The 22,670-nt window shown below is 42.4% G+C and overlaps 1 protein-coding gene across 1 annotated transcript in view; it reads left to right on the top strand.

Moving 5' to 3' along the window:
* Positions 1–4,871, top strand: part of LOC144783413 (uncharacterized) — a 54,626-nt gene extending 49,755 nt beyond the window's left edge. The window contains exons 13-17 of the mRNA XM_078662401.1: positions 153–275; positions 1,595–1,717; positions 2,353–2,475; positions 3,109–3,231; positions 4,720–4,871. Coding sequence (XP_078518527.1) covers positions 153–275; positions 1,595–1,717; positions 2,353–2,475; positions 3,109–3,231; positions 4,720–4,871 — 644 coding nt within the window. The remainder of the gene's footprint in view (positions 1–152; positions 276–1,594; positions 1,718–2,352; positions 2,476–3,108; positions 3,232–4,719) is intronic.
* The last annotated feature ends 17,799 nt before the right edge of the window (positions 4,872–22,670 follow it).

Below are 22,670 nucleotides of genomic sequence, written 5' to 3' on the forward strand. Positions count from 1 at the left end.
AGAGATCTGCAATTCTGCATATTCAATTTAATTCAACAAACAAAAATTCCATCTAACCCCTCCCCTTGTAGTTCCAATAAATCACACCTCTACGTTTCTAGCAATAATTGATTGATTCATGAATTATCTAATTTTGTGTTTCTCTTCTTCAGATAATGTCATGAAAACTATGGGTGAACAAAGTGATGATGTACAAACTGGAGGAGAGACTTTGGGTCGAGACGCACCGATGATCTGTGCTGAAATCTCACAAAATACGATTGAAGCCCCAACAGGTACCTTTAATTGTAGCACCATTGGATAGTCTACAAAACTGTTATTGAGGTCCTGGTTCACATTTAGAAAAATCACTTTGGATGCATTTTCATGTAAGAAAAAAAACCACAATTGCCCTCTGCGTCGTTTTATCATCTTCTTTGATTTTCAGTACTAGAAGTGTTAACTAGCTAGCACCACCGATTCACAAATTGTCTTTTCCGTAGGAGTTTTTAATGAAACAATACGTTTTTGGAAAGATCTGGGACATTTTTTTAAGGAATTCAAATTGAAATCTCAGTATAATATTGCCTTTCTCTTTTTTCTATATCCTCTCCATGTGACTTAAAATAGTTTTGATATTTTTTTGGGCTACACTGCCTTAGATATTCTAACATTTCATATTTCACAAAAGCCCCTTAAACCTTTCAGGCACCCAGTGACCTAGGGCCAGATGTAGGTAGCCTAATACCGGTCTGTAACGGCCGAAATTAGAGAATTTCGGCCATTACCGACCGGTATTAGGCTTTTCAGATGTAGGAGGCCAAATTGAAGGATTAGGTAATTTACTGAATCGGTAATTAAAGGAATTGGTAAATTACTGAATTCTTAAAATACCGATTCGGTAAATTACCGAATCCTTAATGTAGGGAGCACTCAAATGAGTCCTTTTCTCATTTCAGGATTCGTTATTCACCACCAACTACAAGTTGGTGGTAAATATCGAAAACCCTAAAAAAAGCAATAATTTGCAATTTTTAACAGTGCCATGTGGCAGAAATACATGTCCTTAGGGCATGTATGTGTGCCACATGTGCACCCATGCACTATTCGCGGGTGCAACAGGGTGTCAAAGTGACACCCTGCCACCCTTGAATGTGTTCCCCCTTTTACCTAATCGGTATTTACGGATTCTGTAATTCCCATTCATTCCTATGGGGCTGGAGGCCCTTAGGAATGAATGGGAATTACCGAATCGGTAAATACCGATTCGGTATTTACCGAATCTTACCGATTCTGTAAAATGTACCGAATCAATACCTACATCCCATTTACCGAATCTGAAATACTGAATCGGTAAAATTCGGTATTTTAGAATCAGTAAATGGGAATTACCTCCATCTGGCCTCTAGTCTTCTAATCCAAGAATTTTTGTTCTTTGTCACTGTTCTGCATGTGTTTCTGTTAAAGATTTGCAATTCTGCATATTCAATTTAATTCAACAAACAAAAATTCCATCTAACCCCTCCTCTTGTAGTTCCAATAAATCACACCTCTACGTTTCTGGCAATAAATGATTGATTCATGAATTATCTAGGTTTTTGTTCCTCTTCTTCAGATAATGTCATGAAATCTATTGGTGAACGAAATGATGATGTACAGACTGGAGGAGAGACTTTGTGTCGAGATACACAGATGATCTGTGCTGAAGGCTCACAAAATACTACTGAAGCCCCAACAGGTACCTTTAATTCTAGCACCATTGGATAGTCTACAAAACGGTTATTAAGGTCATGGTTCACATTTAGAAAAATCACTTTGGATGCATTTTCATGTAAGAAAGAAAAACACAATTGCCCTCTGCGTCGTTTTATCATCTTCTTTGCTTTTCAGTACTAGAAATTTTAACTAGCTAGCACCACAGTTTCACAAATTGTCTTTTCCGTAGGAATTTTCAATGAAACAATACGTTTTTGGAAAGTTCTGGGCCATCTTTTTTTCGGAATGAAAATTTAAATCTCAGTATAATATTGTCTTTCTCTTTTTTCTAGATCCTCTCCATGTGACCTAAAATAGTTTTGATATTTTTTTTGGCTACACTGCCTTAGATATTCTAACATTTCATATTTCACAAAAGCAGCTGAAACCTTTCAGGCACCCAGTGACCTAGTCTTCTAATCCAAGAATGTTTGTTCTTTGTCACTATTCTGCATGTGTTTCTGTTAGAGATCTGCAATTCTGCATATTCAATTTAATTCCAGAAACAAAAATTCCATCTAACCGCTCCCCTTGTAGTTCCAATAAATCACACCTCTACGTTTATAGCAATAAATGATTAATTCTTGAATTATCTAAGTTTTTGTTTCTGTTCTTCAGATAATGTCATGAAAACTATGGGTGAACAAAATGATGATGTACAGACTGGAGGAGAGACTTTGGGTCGAGACACACAGATAATCTGTGCTGAAGGCTCACAGAATACGACTGAAGCCCCAACAGGTACCTTTAATTCTAGCACCATTGGATAGTCTACAAAACTGGTATTGAGGTCCTGGTTCACATTTAGAAAAATCACTTTGGATGCATTTTCATGTAAGAAAAAAAAACACAATTGCCCTCTGCGTCGTTTTATCATTTTCTTTGATTTTTCAGTACTAAACATTTTACCTAGCTAGCACCATAGTTTCACAAATTGTCTTTTCCGTAGGAGGTTTTAATGAAACAATACGTTTTTGGAAAGATCTGGGACATTTTTTAAGGAATTCAAATTTAAGTCTCAGTATAATATTGTCTCTCTCTTTGTTCTATACCCCCTCCATGTTCCTTAAAATAGTTTTGATATTTGCTTTGGCTACACTGCCTTAGATATTCTAACATTTCATATTTCACAAAAGCCCCTTAAACCTTCCAGGCACCCAGTGACCTAGTCTTCTAATCTAAGAATGTTTGTTCTTTTCACTATTCTGCATGTGTTTCTGTTAGAGATCTGCAACTCTGCATATTCAATTTAATTCAACAAACAAAAATTCCATCTAACCCCTCCCCTTGTAGTGCCAATAAATCACACCTCTACGTTTCTAGCAATAATTGATTGATTCATGAATTATCTAATTTTGTGTTTCTCTTCTTCAGATAATGTCATGAAAACTATGGGTGAACAAAGTGATGATGTACAAACTGGAGGAGAGACTTTGGGTCGAGACACACCGATGATCTGTGCTGAAATCTCACAAAATACGATTGAAGCCCCAACAGGTACCTTTAATTCTAGCACCATTGGATAGTCTACAAAACTGTTATTGAGGTCCTGGTTCACATTTAGAAAAATCACTTTGGATGCATTTTCATGTAAGAAAAAAAAACACAATTGCCCTCTGCATCGTTTTATCATCTTCTTTGATTTTCAGTACTAGAAGTTTTAACTAGCTAGCACCACCGATTCATAAATTGTCTTTTCCGTAGGAGTTTTTAATGAAACAATACGTTTTTGGAAAGATCTGGGACATTTTTTTAAGGAATTCAAATTGAAATCTCAGTATAATATTGCCTTTCTCTTTTTTCTATATCCTCTCCATGTGACTTAAAATAGTTTTGATATTTTTTTGGGCTACACTGCCTTAGATATTCTAACATTTCATATTTCACAAAAGCCCCTTAAACCTTTCAGGCACCCAGTGACCTAGGGCCAGATGTAGGTAGCCTAATACCGGTCTGTAACTGCCGAAATTAGAGAATTTCGGCCATTACCGACCGGTATTAGGCTTTTCAGATGTAGGAGGCCAAATTGAAGGATTAGGTAATTTACTGAATCGGTAATTAAAGGAATTGGTAAATTACTGAATTCTTAAAATACTGATTCAGTAAATTACCGAATCCTTAATGTAGGGAGCACTCAAATGAGTGCTTTTCTCATTTCAGGATTTGTTATTTACCACCAACTACAAGTTGGTGGTAAATATCGAAAACCCTAAAAAAAGCAATAATTTGCAATTTTTAACAGTGCCATGTGGCAGAAATACATGCCCTTAGGGCATGTATGTGTGCCACATGTGCACCCATGCACTATTCGCGGGTGCAACAGGGTGTCAAAGTGACACCCTGCCACCCTTGAATGTGTTCCCCCTTTTACCTAATCGGTATTTACTGATTCGGTAATTCCCATTCATTCCTATGGGGCTGGAGGCCCTTAGGAATGAATGGGAATTACCGAATCGGTAAATACCGATTCGGTATTTAATACCGATTCGGTATTTACCGAATCTTACCGATTCTGTAAAATGTACCGAATAAATACCTACATTCCATTTACCGAATCTGAAATACTGAATCGGTAAAATTCGGTATTTTAGAATCAGTAAATGGGAATTACCTCCATCTGGCCTCTAGTCTTCTAATCCAAGAATTGTTGTTCTTTGTCACTGTTCTGCATGTGTTTCTGTTAAAGATTTGACAATTCTGCATATTCAATTTAATTCAACAAACAAAAATTCATATTTCACAAAAGCACTTGAAACCTTTCAGGCACCCAGTGACCTAGTCTTCTAATCCAAGAATGTTTGTTCTTTGTCACTATTCTGCATGTGTTTCTGTTAGAGATCTGCAATTCTGCATATTCAATTTAATTCCAGAAACAAAAATTCCATCTAACCGCTCCCCTTGTAGTTCCAATAAATCACACCTCCACGTTTATAGCAATAAATGATTGATTCTTGAATTATCTAAGTTTTTGTTTCTGTTCTTCAGATAATGTCATGAAAACTATGGGTGAACAAAATGATGATGTACAGACTGGAGGAGAGACTTTGGGTCGAGACACACAGATAATCTGTGCTGAAGGCTCACAGAATACGACTGAAGCCCCAACAGGTACCTTTAATTCTAGCACCATTGGATAGTCTACAAAACTGGTATTGAGGTCCTGGTTCACATTTAGAAAAATCACTTTGGATGCATTTTCATGTAAGAAAAAAAAACACAATTGCCCTCTGCGTCGTTTTATCATTTTCTTTGATTTTTCAGTACTAAAAATTTTACCTAGCTAGCACCATAGTTTCACAAATTGTCTTTTCCGTAGGAGTTTTTAATGAAACAATACGTTTTTGGAAAGATCTGGGAAATTTTTTAAGGAATTCAAATTTAAGTCTCAGTATAATATTGTCTCTCTCTTTGTTCTATACCCCTCCATGTTCCTTAAAATAGTTTTGATATTTGCTTTGGCTACACTGCCTTAGATATTCTAACATTTCATATTTCACAAAAGCCCCTTAAACCTTCCAGGCACCCAGTGACCTAGTCTTCTAATCTAAGAATGTTTGTTCTTTTCACTATTCTGCATGTGTTTCTGTTAGAGATCTGCAATTCTGCATATTCAATTTAATTCAACAAACAAAAATTCCATCTAACCCCTCCCCTTGTAGTTCCAATAAATCACACCTCTACGTTTCTAGCAATAATTGATTGATTCATGAATTATCTAATTTTGTGTTTCTCTTCTTCAGATAATGTCATGAAAACTATGGGTGAACAAAGTGATGATGTACAAACTGGAGGAGAGACTTTGGGTCAAGACACACCGATGATCTGTGCTGAAATCTCACAAAATACGATTGAAGCCCCAACAGGTACCTTTAATTCTAGCACCATTGGATAGTCTACAAAACTGTTATTGAGGTCCTGGTTCACATTTAGAAAAATCACTTTGGATGCATTTTCATGTAAGAAAAAAAACCACAATTGCCCTCTGCGTCGTTTTATCATCTTCTTTGATTTTCAGTACTAGAAGTTTTAACTAGCTAGCACCACCGATTCACAAATTGTCTTTTCCGTAGGAGTTTTTAATGAAACAATACGTTTTTGGAAAGATCTGGGACATTTTTTTAAGGAATTCAAATTGAAATCTCAGTATAATATTGCCTTTCTCTTTTTTTTATATCCTCTCCATGTGACTTAAAATAGTTTTGATATTTTTTTTGGCTACACTGCCTTAGATATTCTAACATTTCATATTTCACAAAAGCCCCTTAAACCTTTCAGGCACCCAGTGACCTAGGGCCAGATGTAGGTAGCCTAATACCGGTCTGTAACGGTCGAAATTAGAGAATTTCGGCCATTACCGACCGGTATTAGGCTTTTCAGATGTAGGAGGCCAAATTGAAGGATTAGGTAATTTACTGAATCGGTAATTAAAGGAATTGGTAAATTACTGAATTCTTAAAATACCGATTCAGTAAATTACCGAATCCTTAATGTAGGGAGCACTCAAATGAGTGCTTTTCTCATTTCAGGATTCGTTATTCACCACCAACTACAAGTTGGTGGTAAATATCGAAAACCCTAAAAAAAGCAATAATTTGCAATTTTTAACAGTGCCATGTGGCAGAAATACATGCCCTTAGGGCATGTATGTGTGCCACATGTGCACCCATGCACTATTTGCGGGTGCAACAGGGTGTCAAAGTGACACCCTGCCACCCTTGAATGTGTTCCCCCTTTTACCTAATCGGTATTTACGGATTCTGTAATTCCCATTCATTCCTATGGGGCTGGAGGCCCTTAGGAATGAATGGGAATTACCGAATCGGTAAATACCGATTCGGTATTTAACGAATCTTACCGATTCGGTAAAATGTACCGAATCAATACCTACATCCCATTTACCGAATCTGAAATACTGAATCGGTAAAATTCGGTATTTTAGAATCAGTAAATGGGAATTACCTCCATCTGGCCTCTAGTCTTCTAATCCAAGAATTTTTGTTCTTTGTCACTGTTCTGCATGTGTTTCTGTTAAAGATTTGCAATTCTGCATATTCAATTTAATTCAACAAACAAAAATTCCATCTAACCCCTCCTCTTGTAGTTCCAATAAATCACACCTCTACGTTTCTGGCAATAAATGATTGATTCATGAATTATCTAGGTTTTTGTTCCTCTTCTTCAGATAATGTCATGAAATCTATTGGTGAACGAAATGATGATGTACAGACTGGAGGAGAGACTTTGTGTCGAGATACACAGATGATCTGTGCTGAAGGCTCACAAAATACTACTGAAGCCCCAACAGGTACCTTTAATTCTAGCACCATTGGATAGTCTACAAAACTGTTATTGAGGTCCAGGTTCACATTTAGAAAAATCACTTTGAATGCATTTTCATGTAAAAAAAAACAACACATTTGCCCTCTGTGTCGTTTTATCATTTACTTTGATTTTCAGTACTAGAAATTTTTACTAGGTAGCACCACAGTTTCACAAATTGTCTTCTCCATAGGAGTTTTTAATGAAACAATAAGTTGCCCCAGTATTGGAACTTTCATAGATTCCCATGCTTTGTATCATTCCCCGTCGTCGGAATGGGAGTCTCGGTAAATAGAAAAATACCATAGCAGTAGGTACAAAAGAGAAAGATAGGCCTAGGCCTCATCTCATTTTGTAGCATATCCACCTCTTTTTGTAAAAGAGACCAAAAACTTGCAACAGCCAATCAGAACAGCCTCACCCCATAGAACCCTCCTGAGAGAGCCTCAGAGCCTCAGATTTTCTACTGCACGTTGTGCTAAGGGAGTCTCTTCTGGGCTCTGCTCAGTTTTTTTCTACAGCTTTGAATTCAGCTATTTTTCTTCAAGATGTCAGATAAAGAGAAGAAGGCCTTTTTTAAGGCTTGTTCTACCTGTTCTAAGAAAAGCCTATGGCCAGATGTAGCTCACCAAATACCGGTCGGTAACGGCCGATTTCGGCCGTTACCAACCGGTATTCGGTTTGTGACATGTAGGGGGCCTGAAATGTGCCGATTCGGTAAATTTACCGAATCGGTAAATCTACATGTAGGTGGCACTGAAAACAGTGCCACAGGTCCTTTAGAATTCGTTATTTACCATCAAATACAATTTGATGGTAAATAACGAATTCCTGTGTACATGCACATCTGTGCATGTACACCTGTGCCATGTGACACACATACATGCCCTTAGGGCATGTATGTGTGCCACATGGCACACAAGCCAGAATCAGGGGTGCAACAGGGTGTCAAAGTGACACCCTGTCCCCCTTGTCAATTCGGTAATTTTACCGAATCGGTATTTACCGATTCGGTAATTGCCATTGGTTCCTATGGGCCTCAAGGCCCATAGAAATCAATGGCAATTATTACCGAATATTGCCGAATCGTTAATTCATTCGGTAAATATACCTACATAACATTTTCCGATTTGTAAATACCGAATCGGTAAAATTCGGTATTGACCAATCGGTAAATACTAATTACCTACATCGGGCCCTTTATGTGGAGGACAAGCATAAGGATTGTATTTATTTCTTGTACCCAGACCACAAGGCCACTGATTGCAAGATCTGCAGAGCCTTCTCCACCAAGACATTGAGAGACAGGGAAGGAAGACTTTTGACCTGGCTGCAGAAAATGAAGTCACAGAAGGAGGTGATTTCAAGTGATAGCAAGGATTCCTCCTCAGCTTCTTCATCAAGGAGATCTAAGAAGAGGGGTAGGTCTTCCCCTTCAAATTCAACTGAGCCTCCTGCTAAGGCCTCTCAAAAGACCTCGGATAGGTCTAGTAGGCCCAGTCCCCGAAAATCTCCTCACTGAGGTGCAAAGGAGAAAGAGGGATTTGTGTCTGAGGTGGTTCCTACACAGAAGGGGTCTCAAGTGCCTTCTGTTCTCTCTCCACCATCTGGGAAGACAACAAGTTTTAAAAAGCCAGCTTCCCTACCTCAAGAGGGGAAAATAGAGAAGAAAACCTGCTCGTCGACGATGGCATCATCAGGTATGTCGACGACGACTGCTAAATTTCATCAGGCATCGATTACAGTCCCGTCGTCAACAGCGTCGACGACAACAGCTTCGACGACGTCTTCGTTGACAGCTCAAGGTCCCATCTCAGTGTCGTCGACGATATTGATAACCTCAACGTTGACAAAGATGACGCTGACTGTGGTGTCGACGACGACGAAGATGGCATCGACGATGGGGATGACGACGGCTACTATGAAACTGACGACGAGCTCGTCGACGATTTCTCCACCGTCGACGGTGACCCTTTCTCCGACACCGATGCTCTCGTCGACGACAATTCCATCGTTGACGACGACGACTCCGTCGACGGTGCAAAAAGTTAACATTTCAATTAAGAGACGCCAAATTACTCCGGAGATGACATCTCAGCGGAGGATGACCCCTGCCTCCGGCCTTACTCTTGAATGAAGACTACTCAGATGAGGATGATAGTCCTTATGGGGATGCGTACAGTCCATCTCAGCTCTAGGTGAAATACCAGGACTCAGACTCTGATGACTATTATGAAGAAGGACGACAACCTCCTCCCAGGGAGAGAACGCAGGAGCAACCACATCAGGGTATGGTTTCTATGCCCTCCTCCCTAATAAATGACTTCTATCCCAATCCTCTGAATCCATGCAGCTACCTCCTCCACCATTACCACCACCACCCCCTCCTCCATCAGTTTCTGCGGTTCAGCCGCCAGAACAAGAACCCTCGGAAGAGAGGCAGAATATCACCAAGGGTCAAGCTTTTGGTGATGACGATGATGACGATTCTTCAGATGATGGACGGAATGTGACAGAGGTCCCGAATCCAGATAAAGAATGGGACGACTATATTATACCAGATCCCCCTTCACCTTCACCGGATCCGGTAGATACCCCTCCAGCAGACATCGGGGGTTTCCACAACCTCATGGAGAGAGCTTCAAAGAGATTTGGTCTTCCTGTTCCGGTAGTACAATCGGACTGCTTCCTCTATGATTTTAAAGAACCGTATAGGAAATCCATCAGCTCGATTCCCATCATAGAGCACGTATGGAATGAAGGGGTGAAGGTCATGCAGTCTCCAACTACTGTTATTGCTGTCCTACCGCGGCTGGAGAAAAAGTACATGGCCCCTGATGGTAGTCCTGCTTGCCTGGTTGGCCAACCGAAGCCGGACTCCGTGATCTCCCTGGTGGCGCAGAGAAAGTCAAAGAACCCATCGGCCCAGGGAAGGTAGACGCCTGGACAACGTGGGCAAGAGATTCTCTTCTACTTTATTAAGGGTAGGAAAGAGGTCTCACTCACACCTCCCACTAACAATATTCGGTCGAGTCAACTTGGTGAAAATTATGATTTTACCCAAGATAACTTTTTTGTTTGACTCACTACCTCTTTTATTTGAGAAGGAATGGTCCGTTAGGTTACAGAGCGAGATAGGGTCTTTTATCTGGGCGTCAAAAGGGTCCCGCCTATCATGGAAAAAGATTAGGAGAAAACTTTTGAAGGGAGGGTTGGCGGCCCCCGGACTTCCAGATTTACTCATGGGCATTCCTGATGAAGAACTGTAGGATGCTGCTGGCCACTCCGGGGAGTTCAGATATAGGGAAATTGTTGAGTGCGTTGCTTAATATGGAAAACGTGAAGCAACATGGATATATGTATAAATTTGCCGATCAAAAGTTCTTCAAAAAAATTAGATTAAAAGTACTGAAGGATCTAGCGACGGTTTGGTTTAAAATTAGGAGGGCAACAAAACTACCATATTTTAGCTATATGGCACCAATTTGGGACACGCCAGGTGCTCCTCTCTGGTCTAAAGATGTGCTGGCAAAGACATTGAAAACAGATGGACCACAGAGGTGGGGAGAATTGTTTATAGAGGGGGGCTTAGCACCGTGGGCATATTGTGAACAGGAGTGGGGTCACAAATTCTCAAGGTTTAAATATCTACAGATCCAAAGTTGGGCGACCGGCCAGGTTAATTTAATCGGTCAGCACAATGTTTTTGAAGAGAAGCTGGGGACGGAAGGACCAATTAAAAAAGAAGTTGCGTTGTGGTATTGGTCAATTGTGGAGTTGGAGGATGGACCATTTACTTTGCCGGAGACCTTGTGGGAAGAGTGCTTGCCGAGGATTGCGTCAGAAGACCAATGGCAAGTAACTATGTTTACCTTATATAAAGTGGTTAAACCTGCAAACCTAAAGTAAAATCACTTGTTTACCCTCCACAGGGCATATTGGTCCCCCAGAAAACTCTCTAAGTTCAAGGCTGGCGGAATGGTGGCGTGTCCCAAATGTAACAGCTTCAATGAAGATGATATACACATGTTTGTTACGTGCCCGGCGATAAAGATCTTCTGGGAAGCTGTAAGTACATGTCTGTCAGCGGTACTGGGCCAGCAGATTGAGGTAAGCCCCGAACTTGTTATGCTGGGAAGACTAGATTTACAAGGAAAGGGCTTGGATGATAAAGCAAAATTTCTCTTTTATGCTATACTGCTGGCCCGGAGGGAGATATGCAGAAACTGGGTGTCAGCGGACCCTCCGACAGAACAAAAATGGTTAAGAGCACTGAGGGCTATTGCTAAGCTGGATATTGTGGATCGGCAAAAGGAAAGATATAGATTCTGGACTCCTTTTTTGTTATTTATGGGTGAAGGGGGTGAAATTAGGGTAAAGGTGTGTGAAGTCCTATGATTAAGCCTTCTTAGATCTCGGCGGGTATAAGTCTCGAGGAAGACCGGCCAAGGTGGTACACTTCCTCCTAAGAGCTACGAAACCCTTTCATATGAGATGAGCAGCCCCAGGGCGGTATCGCGAAATCAGGGGTGAGAAGAGGGCAAATGAGGCCAAAAATAAATAAATAAATAATAAAAAAAAGAGATTCTCTTCTATGTCCAGCCTCCTGGTTCGAGCCTCCAACGCACTTGCAATTTTGGGACGATATGATCGCCAAATGTGGTGCAATTGATCTCCATTTGTTGACCAGCTACCGGACAGTGCTAAAGCGGATGCAAGGAAGATTCTGGAGGAGGGGGAACGATCTTCCTCAGAGATTATTGACTGCGCCATGGACATCGCTACAACTGCTTTTCGTGCCCTGGCAGTTTCGGCTGTCCTGAGGAGACAAGGTTGGCTTCGGGCTACTTGGTTTCGCCCTGAGGTACAAAATAAGTTTTAGATTTGTCTTATGATGGTGATATGCTTTTTGGTAAGCATATAGATGACGCCATACAAGACATCAAGAAGGACACAGAAACAGCCAGGTCCTTAGGCACGTTGCAATATCGTAAGGTACCTTTCCGAGGGGCAAAAGGAAAACTTTTTCAAACTACAGAGGAGGATACCAACAGCGCTACTCCTCCTATTCGCAGTCTTTACAGGCTTATAGGCCTCAATACTCTCAACGGCAGGGCAAATCGGCGTCTTTCTCTTGCCAGCCGGCAAGATGTCGACAGGGGCGTCAGGGGAGAGATTCTTCTAAACGTTAATAGCGGCCTCTTGGCTCTGTCTACTCTTCCTCCTCCCCCGGTAACATCAGTAGGAGGCAGGATTTCACATTGTCTACGCAGCTGGAAGATCATAACATCAGATTGGTGGGTCCTCAATATCATTCGGTTTGGCCACGCATTGAAATTTCAATACCTCCAACCTTCCATAGCCCCTCGCGCCACCAAAACAAAACATCTACAGCTTCTGCATCTCGAAGCCCATCAAATGTTCATCAAGGGAGCGATAGAGCCTGTACCTCTGTCTCAAAGAGGAGAAGGGTTCTATTCCAGGTTTTTCCTGGTTCGCAAGACGGAGGAGAAGTGGCGCCCAATTTTAGACCTAAGGGAGCTCAACACCTATCTCATAAAGCTATCATTCAGAATGGTATCCCTTCAGGATATTTTACGTCTGCTCAATCCAGGAGATTACATGGCAGCTCTGGCTCTCGAGGACGCATATTTTCACGTACCAATTCATCCAGCTCACAGACGATTCTTACGCTTCACAGTAGCCAGGAGCCACTTTCAATTCAAAGTCCTGGCTTTCGGGCTCAGATCCTCCCCACGGATATTCACAAAGGTTTTAGCCCCGGTGGCGGCGTTTCTCAGAAAGCAATCTCTAGAGGTTTTTCCCTACCTAGACGATTGGTTAATAAAAGCTCCATATTTTCAAGCAACTTCCAGAGCAGTTGAGAGTTGCATTCGACTTTTCGATCAGCTAGGTCTACAACTCAACAGGAGCAAGTCAGTTCTTCGCCCATCCAGGTCGGCCAAATTCCTAGGTTCCATTCTGGATACAAGTTGCAGCAAGGCTTTCCCTTCGCAGGAAAGACAGAAAAGACTCATTCTTTTGGCTCGTCTCTTACAAAAGAAAAGGTCTCTATCTGTCTGTCTCTACAAGTCGCTCCTAGGATCGATTTCATCTTCCATACCCTTAATTCCGCACTGCAGACTACATATGTGCCCGCTGCAGGAGCAGCTAGACAAGCAATGGTGCCAGACAGAAGGCACTTTCAGCGACAAAATAACAGTGACACCATTAATGAGGAAAGCGGCCAATTGGTGGACGATAAGAGACAATATCTCAAAGGGTCTCACTTTCAGGATTGCTCCATCTCCCTCTGACCACGGATGTCTCGCTGGAAGGCTGGGGAGCAGTGTTACAAGATTTACAGGTGAACGGTTATTAGACGCCCGAGCAGCGTGCTTTCCACATCAATCTCCTGGAACTCAAGGCCATTCATTTAGGGTTGCAAGCTTTCCTTCCAAGAATTCCGTATGCCACAGCACTGGTTCGTACGGACAACACGACGGCCATGCATTACGTAAACGAACAAGGCATAACAAGATCTCCAGTTCTTTCAAGGGAAGCCCAAGAAATATGGGAATGGGCAATTTCCACCGAGTTTCTCTCTCAGCAGAACACCTCCCAGGTACACTCAACGCGACAGCGGATACATTGAGTCGTCTGAAATCAATGTGTCACGAGTGGGAGCTGGATCAGGACACACTCAACGATGTCTTCGCCTGTTGGGGCACTCCGTCCGTAGACCTGTTTGCGAGTCCAGACAACAAAAAATGCCAATTCTACGGAAGCAGGGATCACCATCCCGGTTCTCTGGGGAACGCTCTTTCAATAGCCTGGTCAGGCGCATTTGTTTACGCCTTTCCTCCAATTCCACTGATTCCGAGGCTTATAAGGAAACTCAAGACGGAACCTTGCAGAATGATTTTGATCGCACCAGCGTGGCCCCGCCAATTTTGGTTCACAGAGCTTCTCCTGCTCGCTCAGGATCAGCCAATTCATCTACGGCCAATTCCATCACTGTTGACTATGTCCCAGGGCCAATTGCTGCATCAGGACACGAGCTCTCTCCAATTGACAGCGTGGCTCCTGAGCACTGAGAATTCCAGAATTTAGATATCCCTCAGGAGTGTAAAGAAATATTATCTCAAGCCCGTGCACCAAGTACAAATAAGACCTATCGCACGAAATGGAAACGTTTCTGCTTATGGTGCCATCGACAAAATCTCCATCCGTTCTCTTCTGCTCCTCACCAGATATTACCTTACATTCTTTCTCTGGCTAAGTCAGGCCTGGCACGTTCTTCCATCAAAGTACACCTGGCAGCTATCTCTAGATTCAGGCGGACAGCCTCAGGTCCTTCTCTTTGTGTTGTAATTTGGCAGCGATCAGGGTTAGCATCAGCTGAAGTCATCTTGTTTTCCGGCAGCCATCTTGTCTGCCATGTGCTGCCACGTGCTCACCATGTGCTCTGTCCTACCTTTCTGTTGTCTGCTCTTGTACTCTGTCTAGAGACAGGTTATATTTAGCCTCTTCCACTTTGCACATGCTCAGTTGAGCTTGCAGCTGTCCATGCAGCTGTTACTAGTCTGTAAATGTCAGGATGTGTTTACTAGAATTAGCAACTGTTAACTCCTCCCACATATTGACTGTGCATATTCTGTATGACCTTATATGTACCTAAACCCTTCTTCTTGTACTTGTACAGCCTTCTTTTGAGCCCCTGTGTGGGTATAAAAGGACCATGCTCCTTCTGTTCAGTGTGCTACTTCATACATTACCGAAGGGTATTGTGTGAATTTAGTTCCACCTCATGAGGTTAATAAAAGCTTTGTTTTATATTCCAGTTTCCATGCCAACTTCTATCCTATTGGTCTGAGGACTTTGTGCAGAGAAGGGCGAACCCCTAGCACTGGTAGGCTTTGCTGAGGCCCACCACCACATTTGGTCCACGAGAATCGTCAAGCAATTCCTAAAAGGTCTTTTCAGGGTTTTTCCTCCAGTCCGGCCTCCGCCTCCAGTCTGGAAACTCAATTTGGTTCTGACTCATCTCATAAGACCTCCATTTGAACCTATTCACAGAGCGGATCTTAAGTTCCTATCGTGGAAGGTAGCTCTCCTTTTAGCCTTGACGTCAGCTAGGACGGTTGGGGAACTACAAGCTCTGAGCATTATGGAACCTTTTATACAGTTCAATACAGTTCAAAAAAGACTCTAATCCTAAGAACAAATCAGAAATTCATTCCAATGGTCCCTTCGGATTTCCATTTAAACGAACCGGTAGTTCTAAAATCTTTTTTTCCCTCGACCTTCATCTCCAGCAGAAAGGTCTCTACATTCCTTGGATGTCCAAAGATGTTTAAACTTTTATCTAGAATGGACAAAGAGTTTCAGGAAGTCTTCACAGCTCTTCGTTACTTATAGTGCTCTGCGGAAAGGTTTTCCGCTTTCAAAACAAGGCATTTCACGTTGGATTTCCAGTGCAATTCACTATTGTCACCAGGCGGCGGATAAGTCATTAGAAAAACATGTACGAGCTCATTCTACGAGATCAGTCTCATCCTCGGCTGCTCTCTTCCGCTGGGGTTCCTATCAAAGACATTTGTAGGGCTGCTACATGGAGCAGTACCCACACGTTCACAAAGCATTACTGCTTGGACTCTTCCATAAGGAGCGAAGCGGCAGTCGGACAAGCAGTCCTGAGGAATCTTTTCCAATGAGAGGTGAGCTTTCCCTTCTATCCCTCCTACCTATGATTGCACATTTTGTATCGGATAATGGTTTCCTATCTATTGTGGCAAGATATATTTTTGCTTCATATGAACATAAGTATACTAAGGTATGTTGATACTCATGTAACAAAATGTGCACTTATTGCTTACTGCTAGCTACTCTGATACAAAACATGGGAATCTATGAAAGTTCCAATACTGGGGCAATAAAACAAGTTACTTACCTGTAACTTTGGTTCCCCAGTATTGGTAACTTTCATAGATTCCCATGCGTCCACCCTCCTCCCCTGGGAAAGCACAGCCTTTAGCAGGTGTGGTTACTGTTACACATCTGCTACGAAAATCTGAGGCTCTGAGGCTCTCTCAGGAGGGTTCTATGGGGTGAGGCTGTTCTTATTGGCTGTTGCAAGTTTTTGGTCTCTTTTACAAAAGGAGGTGGATATGCTACAAAATGAGATGAGGTCTAGGCCTTTCTTTCTCTTTTGTATCTACTGCTATGGTATTTTTCTATTTACCGAGACTCCCATTCCGACGACAGGGAATGATACAAAGCATGGGAATCTATGAAAGTTACCAATACTGGGGAACCAAAGTTACAGGTAAGTAACTTGTTTTCTTTTTTAAAAGACCCAGGGCATTTTTTGCAGGAATTCAAATTTAAATCTCAGTCTAATATTGTCTTTCTCTCTTTTCTTTACCCTCTCCATGTGCCTTAAAATTGTTTTGATATTTGTTTTGGCTATACTGCCTTAGATATTCTAACATTTCATTTTTCACAAAAGCCCATAAACCTTTCAGGCACCCAGTGACCTATCATTCTAACCCAAGAATCTTTTTTCTTTGTCACTATTCTACATGTGTTTCTGTTGGAGATCTGCAATTCTGCATATTCAATTTAATTCAACAAACAAAAATTCCATCTAACCCCTCCCCTTGCAGTACCAATAAATCACCACCTCTACGTTTCTGGCAATAAATGATTGATTTATGAATTATCTAAGTTTCTGTTCCTCTTCTTCAGATAATGTCATGAAAACTATGGCCGAACGAAATGATGATGTACAGACTGAAAGAGAGACTTTGGGTCGAGACACACAGATGATCTGTGCTGAAGGCTCACAAAATACGACTGAAGCCCCAACAGGTACCTTTAATTCTAGCACCATTGGATAGTCTACAAAACTGTTATTGAAGTCCTAGTTCACATTTAGAGAAATCACTTTGGATGCATTTTCATGTAAGAAAAAAACCCATAATCGCCCTCTGCGTCGTTTTATCATCTTCCTTGGTTTTTCAGTAATAGAAATTTTAACTAGCTAGCACCATTGTTTCACAAATTGTCTTTTCCATGGGAGTTTTTAATGAAACAATACATTTATTGAAAGATCCAGGACATTTGTTTCAGGAATTCAAATTTAAATCTCAGTCTTCGTCTTTCTCTCTTTTCTATACCCTCTCCATGTGCCTTAAATTTTTTTTGATAGATCTGTGCTGAAGGCTCACAAAATAGGACTGAAGCCCCAACAGGTACCTTTAATCCTAGCACCATTGGATAGTCTACAAAACTGTTATTAAGGTTCTGGTTCACATCTTGAAAAATAGCATTGGATGTATTTTTCATATTAGAAAACAATCACAATTGCCCTCTGCGTCCTTTCATCATCTTCTTTATTTGGTAAATACTCAAACCTTCAACTAGCTAGCACCACAGGGGCACACTCCACTTTTTCCATAGAAGTGCTTTGTGAAAAAATAACCCTTTTTTCAAAGGTCTTAGACCTTTCGTTTAGGACTTCTAAGTTACATTTCAGTCTGATATTGCCTTTCTTGTTAAAGATAGAGAGAGTGTGTGGGCTCATCTTGCCCCAAAACTAACCCTCTCCTTTTCTCCCAACTGTCAACCTTACCTTTAGCTTAGCCTTCCTTCTTAAGCCAACTGACACTAATGCTGAGCATAACTGTAGCCCTTATCCTAAACTTGGAACTCAGCATAAATCGGTCGCACATTTTCAGGATGTTCACCTTGGATACATTTACGTGCCTTGTATTTAAATGGAGCTAATAAAGATAGCTATGGTTATTCTGAATATCTGGTACCAATCAGGCCCTCCTGGACCTCTATAGTTTATCCCTGCATTTTTTTAATGCTAACCATACCATTTCACCTACCCTAATGGTAAACTCCATGCTATTTCTTTTTTTGGACCTCTCGCATATATAAACCTATACCATACTCTAACCATTAAAGAAAAAATTATGATGAACTCTTTCCCTGTCTTTCTGCCTCAAAATACTTAGCTGTACTGTTCTCAGATGCTTTTGACTCCAAAGTTTTAGTCATTGTTTATTTTTAATGCAAGTTTTTTTGTCTTTCAACATTTTTAATCTGAGAACCTTACATATGCTGACCAACTTCAGTATGTCATTCCCCCTGTTGTTTTAGGCATGCAATATATGTGTCGCACAGATTTAGCTGTAAGGCAGCATGCTGCCTGCTTGGAAAATCTGCCAACTTGCAAACTAGCTTTCAAGGTTATTGCATGGAATAGTTTTTCAAATGGTGATTAGTCTCTCTGGTAGCACTTTTTTGCCACTTTCATCTTAGTCGATATGTAGATTGACAAGGCACAGGAAAAGGTCATTCATAGAACAAACCTGTAACAATATGTGCATTTCACAAAGCTTCAAGAGCAGACCTTTGTAGGGTTTCTGCCGTTTTTGATCAGACACTTACCATGTTAAGCAATGTTCCCTATAATTTGTTTCCTCTGTGTGTGGCAGTGTAGGGTCTCTGTGTGCTGCAGCCAATGCTATGTACCCCAAGAACCGGACTGCGCATATGGGTGCAGTGACAAATATCAGTGCAATTATCACTCCAAACTTTTGTTTAAAAACTGAAAATACGGTGCATTCCACACATAAAGTGTCACATGATGGCTCTTAAGGCAGGTTTGCAATTTACATACACACCATGACATGAATTGATTACACAGGCAAGTACACATCGGCTTTAGAAAAGCACAGGACTCCAACAGTGGCACCAATATAAGGTTTCACTAAAGAGTCTCAACTAGAGCTCTGTTCATAGGGTGGGGAAATGTCGGGAGCCTATACAAGATCACATAGCTGGGGATACATACATGCATGGACTTGGTAGTCCATGCCCTGCAGGAATTTGCTTTGGCGTTCCATTCCGGTGTCTTTTTTATAGATACCGCAGTGGGTCAGCCGGGCACTTTGAGATCTGCATGGTGCACATTCTTTGCAGCAGGCATATTCACAGAGAGTTATCTTGACATATTTATTATTGCATGAAAATTGCTGGAGTCAAGGAACATTGCAGCAGGTGCTATTAAAACAATAATATACATGCTAACATGGTGTTCTCCCCACCAACTCCCCCCAAAGTCCGCACCCGGTACAGTGGCACCGGTCACACTCCCCTAGAGCCGGCCTTGGACCCGCGGCTGCACCCTATTAAACAAAGAAATGCAGCAAGTCTACCAGGGACATCTTAAGGATTTTGGGGTCCCTGGGCCAAACCTATTTTGAGGGCCCCTATTCAGAACAGGTTTGAATTTATGATTTCATTTCACATCTTTCTTGCTCTCTTAGGCCAGGTCACTGACAGTATACAGGCGCAATTGTCAGAATTCTAAATGTGTTTACATCTAATGTTCGGTGATAGTGATATGTGTTATCAATATTGTAACACATCAGCAGTTCACTAATATTACTGCAAATAATATCTGTGTCACACTCCCATTTCTCATATGTTTTGTCCTATTGTGATCTAAAAGAAACTTTTTTATGGATGTTGCATGAAAAATAAACATTTCTCTGCAGAATGGCTATAATAGACTCTCACATCACCCACCTTAAAAATAAATTAAGGTATAATGGTCTTCAAAAAAATCGGTTTAAGAATTAATCAAGGTCATCACAGCAAGACTATCTGGAGGCTCCTCTTAAAGGCTAGGGCCCTAGGCAAGAACCTACTTAAACCATGCCTTAACTCGTCTTGGAAGTCTCAGCCCTGCCAAGTACCACGCATCAGGCATTAGACTAACGCATTTCAGTGTGGTGGTCTGTATCACTGCACTGTAATGCAAAGTCATACATAATTGCGGGTCCTCAGGAGCGCTAGTAATCATGCACTAATTGATTTTCACTGACTCCTGTGCTTATGTTAACTGACTGAATTTAACTCCTCTGCGCCTATTTGAGTTTTCTACTGACTGCTCCCTCCAAGCAAAACAAAGCTGAGTCAGAATTGGAACTTTCACTAGATGCAGGTGGGGCTAGGCAGTGGGTGTGCATTCACGTGAGCGTGGCAAGAGGGGGCAGAGCCATAGTGGCTGAAGGCTGGAGTAGGCCTGTCGACGCCCTGACCAAGCGGTGCAGAAGCAGCGATAGCCACTCTGTCAAAGGCAACCTGGTGGTAAGTTATGAGTGACTGTGGGGGAATTACAGGGAATGATACTGGATCATGTTCATGCGCGCTGGGCAAGAATGACTTGACAGAATGGTGGAGCCGCCTATCGCCGTTGAGTCAAGTGTGCGACATGCGAGTAAAATGTGTGACTGCTAACCGTGCGCCTCCTTGGCCTGTTACACACAGCGTCTGCTAGGCCTCTTGTGGATTAGAATATTTGCTTATTACGAGAGGGCAAGTCGGTATATAATTGACAGAGCTGAGCCAGACATCCTTGTTGGGTGTATCGTTTCCACATTAAGAAACATACCAGCCGTTTGTACAGTTTTCTTGAGAGTCCGAAGTTTGTCTCTGCACAACTGCTACTGAGCAATAAAATCATGCTTGGGCAGGTGTTTGCCAAGGGAGTCGTTAAGGTGAAGCGACCCATACCAATTGCTGCTCCTCGAGAGAAACCTCACAAAATACGTAGTGCCTCGGTAAGGCATTTCTCTAACTGCCTCAAAATGTACTTTCAATTATTAATAGCACCGTGCCTCCCCCTGGTGCCAGTCCAATTAATTTCAGCATCAGTGAGTGGTGTGCAGTTCTCTGACAGCCTGTGGCTGCAGGGCTGAATTGGTTACATCATTTTATTAACAGTACGATCCGGTTAGCTAAGTTAGTGCCCTTCCAATTTTGGAGGCTTGCTCAGTAGAGCAACTAGGCCCGAACGTCTGGTGGGCGGGGGGTAGAAACACTCGAAGGGAGAGGTTAGATTTACTGTTCCCGCTCCAAAGTAAGTAAAAATTGGGAAGTGTTGGACTTTGTAGAGGTCAGATCGATATCCCTGTCTAACCCTACCACCCATCGCCCTGCTGTCCATTCACACTCCACTTCAACATACTGGGACCCACCGACCATTTTCATGGACCCAACATACCTTCCATCGGTCTGTCTGCCATTGGATTGATGTCCGCTTAAAGAGCCTATCGGGTGCCTCCCCACAGCTGACTGACAGAGGATTACAGGGAGCCCACATCGACCGCTGATCCTTAAGACGACGTCTCCGCACATCTAGCATCAACACGGCATCTTGGGGTTGTGGTTCCTGATGCCAATTCTTCGCCTTGGGCCCCCGCGTAGGCTGACCGCAGGGGGCGACCATCGGAGCTACAAGACGGGATGCCTGGGAACAGGAATTAGGATCAGGAACCCTTCGCCTAGGGCCCCCGCGCCTGCGGCCGCAGGGGCTGACCACCTGAGCTTCGAGACGGGAACCAACAACCAAGACACCGGAGAGTCCCCCGATCGCTGCCCACGTAACGCCTGCTGCCCGCAGGGGGCCGACTCCTGGGAACAGCTTTGGTGCAGGGCGCCTGTCCTCGAGAGCGATCTCCCAGCCACTGGTGGCAGCGGTCCACTGTCTGCCTGACGTTATACTATTGCCTAGTCGTCCCACTGAGCTTGGAGAGCGCACCGTTCAGGGGAGCCTAATTACAGGCCGTGTGCTTCTGCAGCTGGTACGGTCCAGTGCTCGCCCCGGGGAGTCACGCAATGCAGCTGACTCCGAGGGTCTCATATGGTTAGGACTCTATCAAGATTAATAGGACCGCTCACGGCTAAACAGTTCAGGCCGCAATCATTCACCTCTCGGCTGCGTACATTTGCCTTTGAGGGCACGGACACTTTAATTATTATTATTACTGTTTCTGGTCTCTTTCTGCAGCCCTGATGCCGTGGGAGAATTTCTCCATTTTGATTCCCACCTCCGTAGATAACTAACTGCCAGTTAATACAAATTGGTGCCTATATTGTAGCCCTGAGGGGAAGACCACTCAGGGATTGCCCTGAATTTCAAAACCTTGCCCTTAGGACTCGACAAGGAAATAGGACTCTGTTGAGGATTTGGCACTGAAAGCAAAAAAGGACTACAACTACCAGATGAGCCAGTCTCGACCTATTGGTGGCCATCTTGGAAAGGCTTTTTCCATTTATAGTGCCCAATGAAAGACCTGATGGCTCGGGATTAGTACAGGGAATTACTTATTAATCACTCACCCCAGCCAATGTGTGAGTGAACAGAATTCTCCCTTGACTTCACAGTCTCCTCAGTTTGTGCCCATATCCCCCCCACCATGGCTGCCTCTACCATCAGTCCGACTGAAGGCTCACTCTCTCAAGTGGGCCTTAGTGCTTTCAAGATTACTAATCCCCCTACCCTCACAAAGAATGTATAAAAAAAATTCAAACACAACTTAATCAAAATACACCCGGAAACACTTATTTCTGTATGTCTAATGGTAACATCATGTATGACCTAATCTTCTTCATGAACAGAAGAGCCCAATGGAGAAAAACCCTCATATCATTTTTCCTGGTCAAACAGATAAGGAAAACACCTCATGGATTTAGTCTTTCTGTTACTTCCTCTCCTATATTCAGAGTAGATCTCACCACTATCTACAACAACG

Source organism: Lissotriton helveticus, chromosome 9, assembly GCF_964261635.1.
Source record: "Lissotriton helveticus chromosome 9, aLisHel1.1, whole genome shotgun sequence".
Lineage (NCBI taxonomy): Eukaryota > Metazoa > Chordata > Amphibia > Caudata > Salamandridae > Lissotriton > Lissotriton helveticus.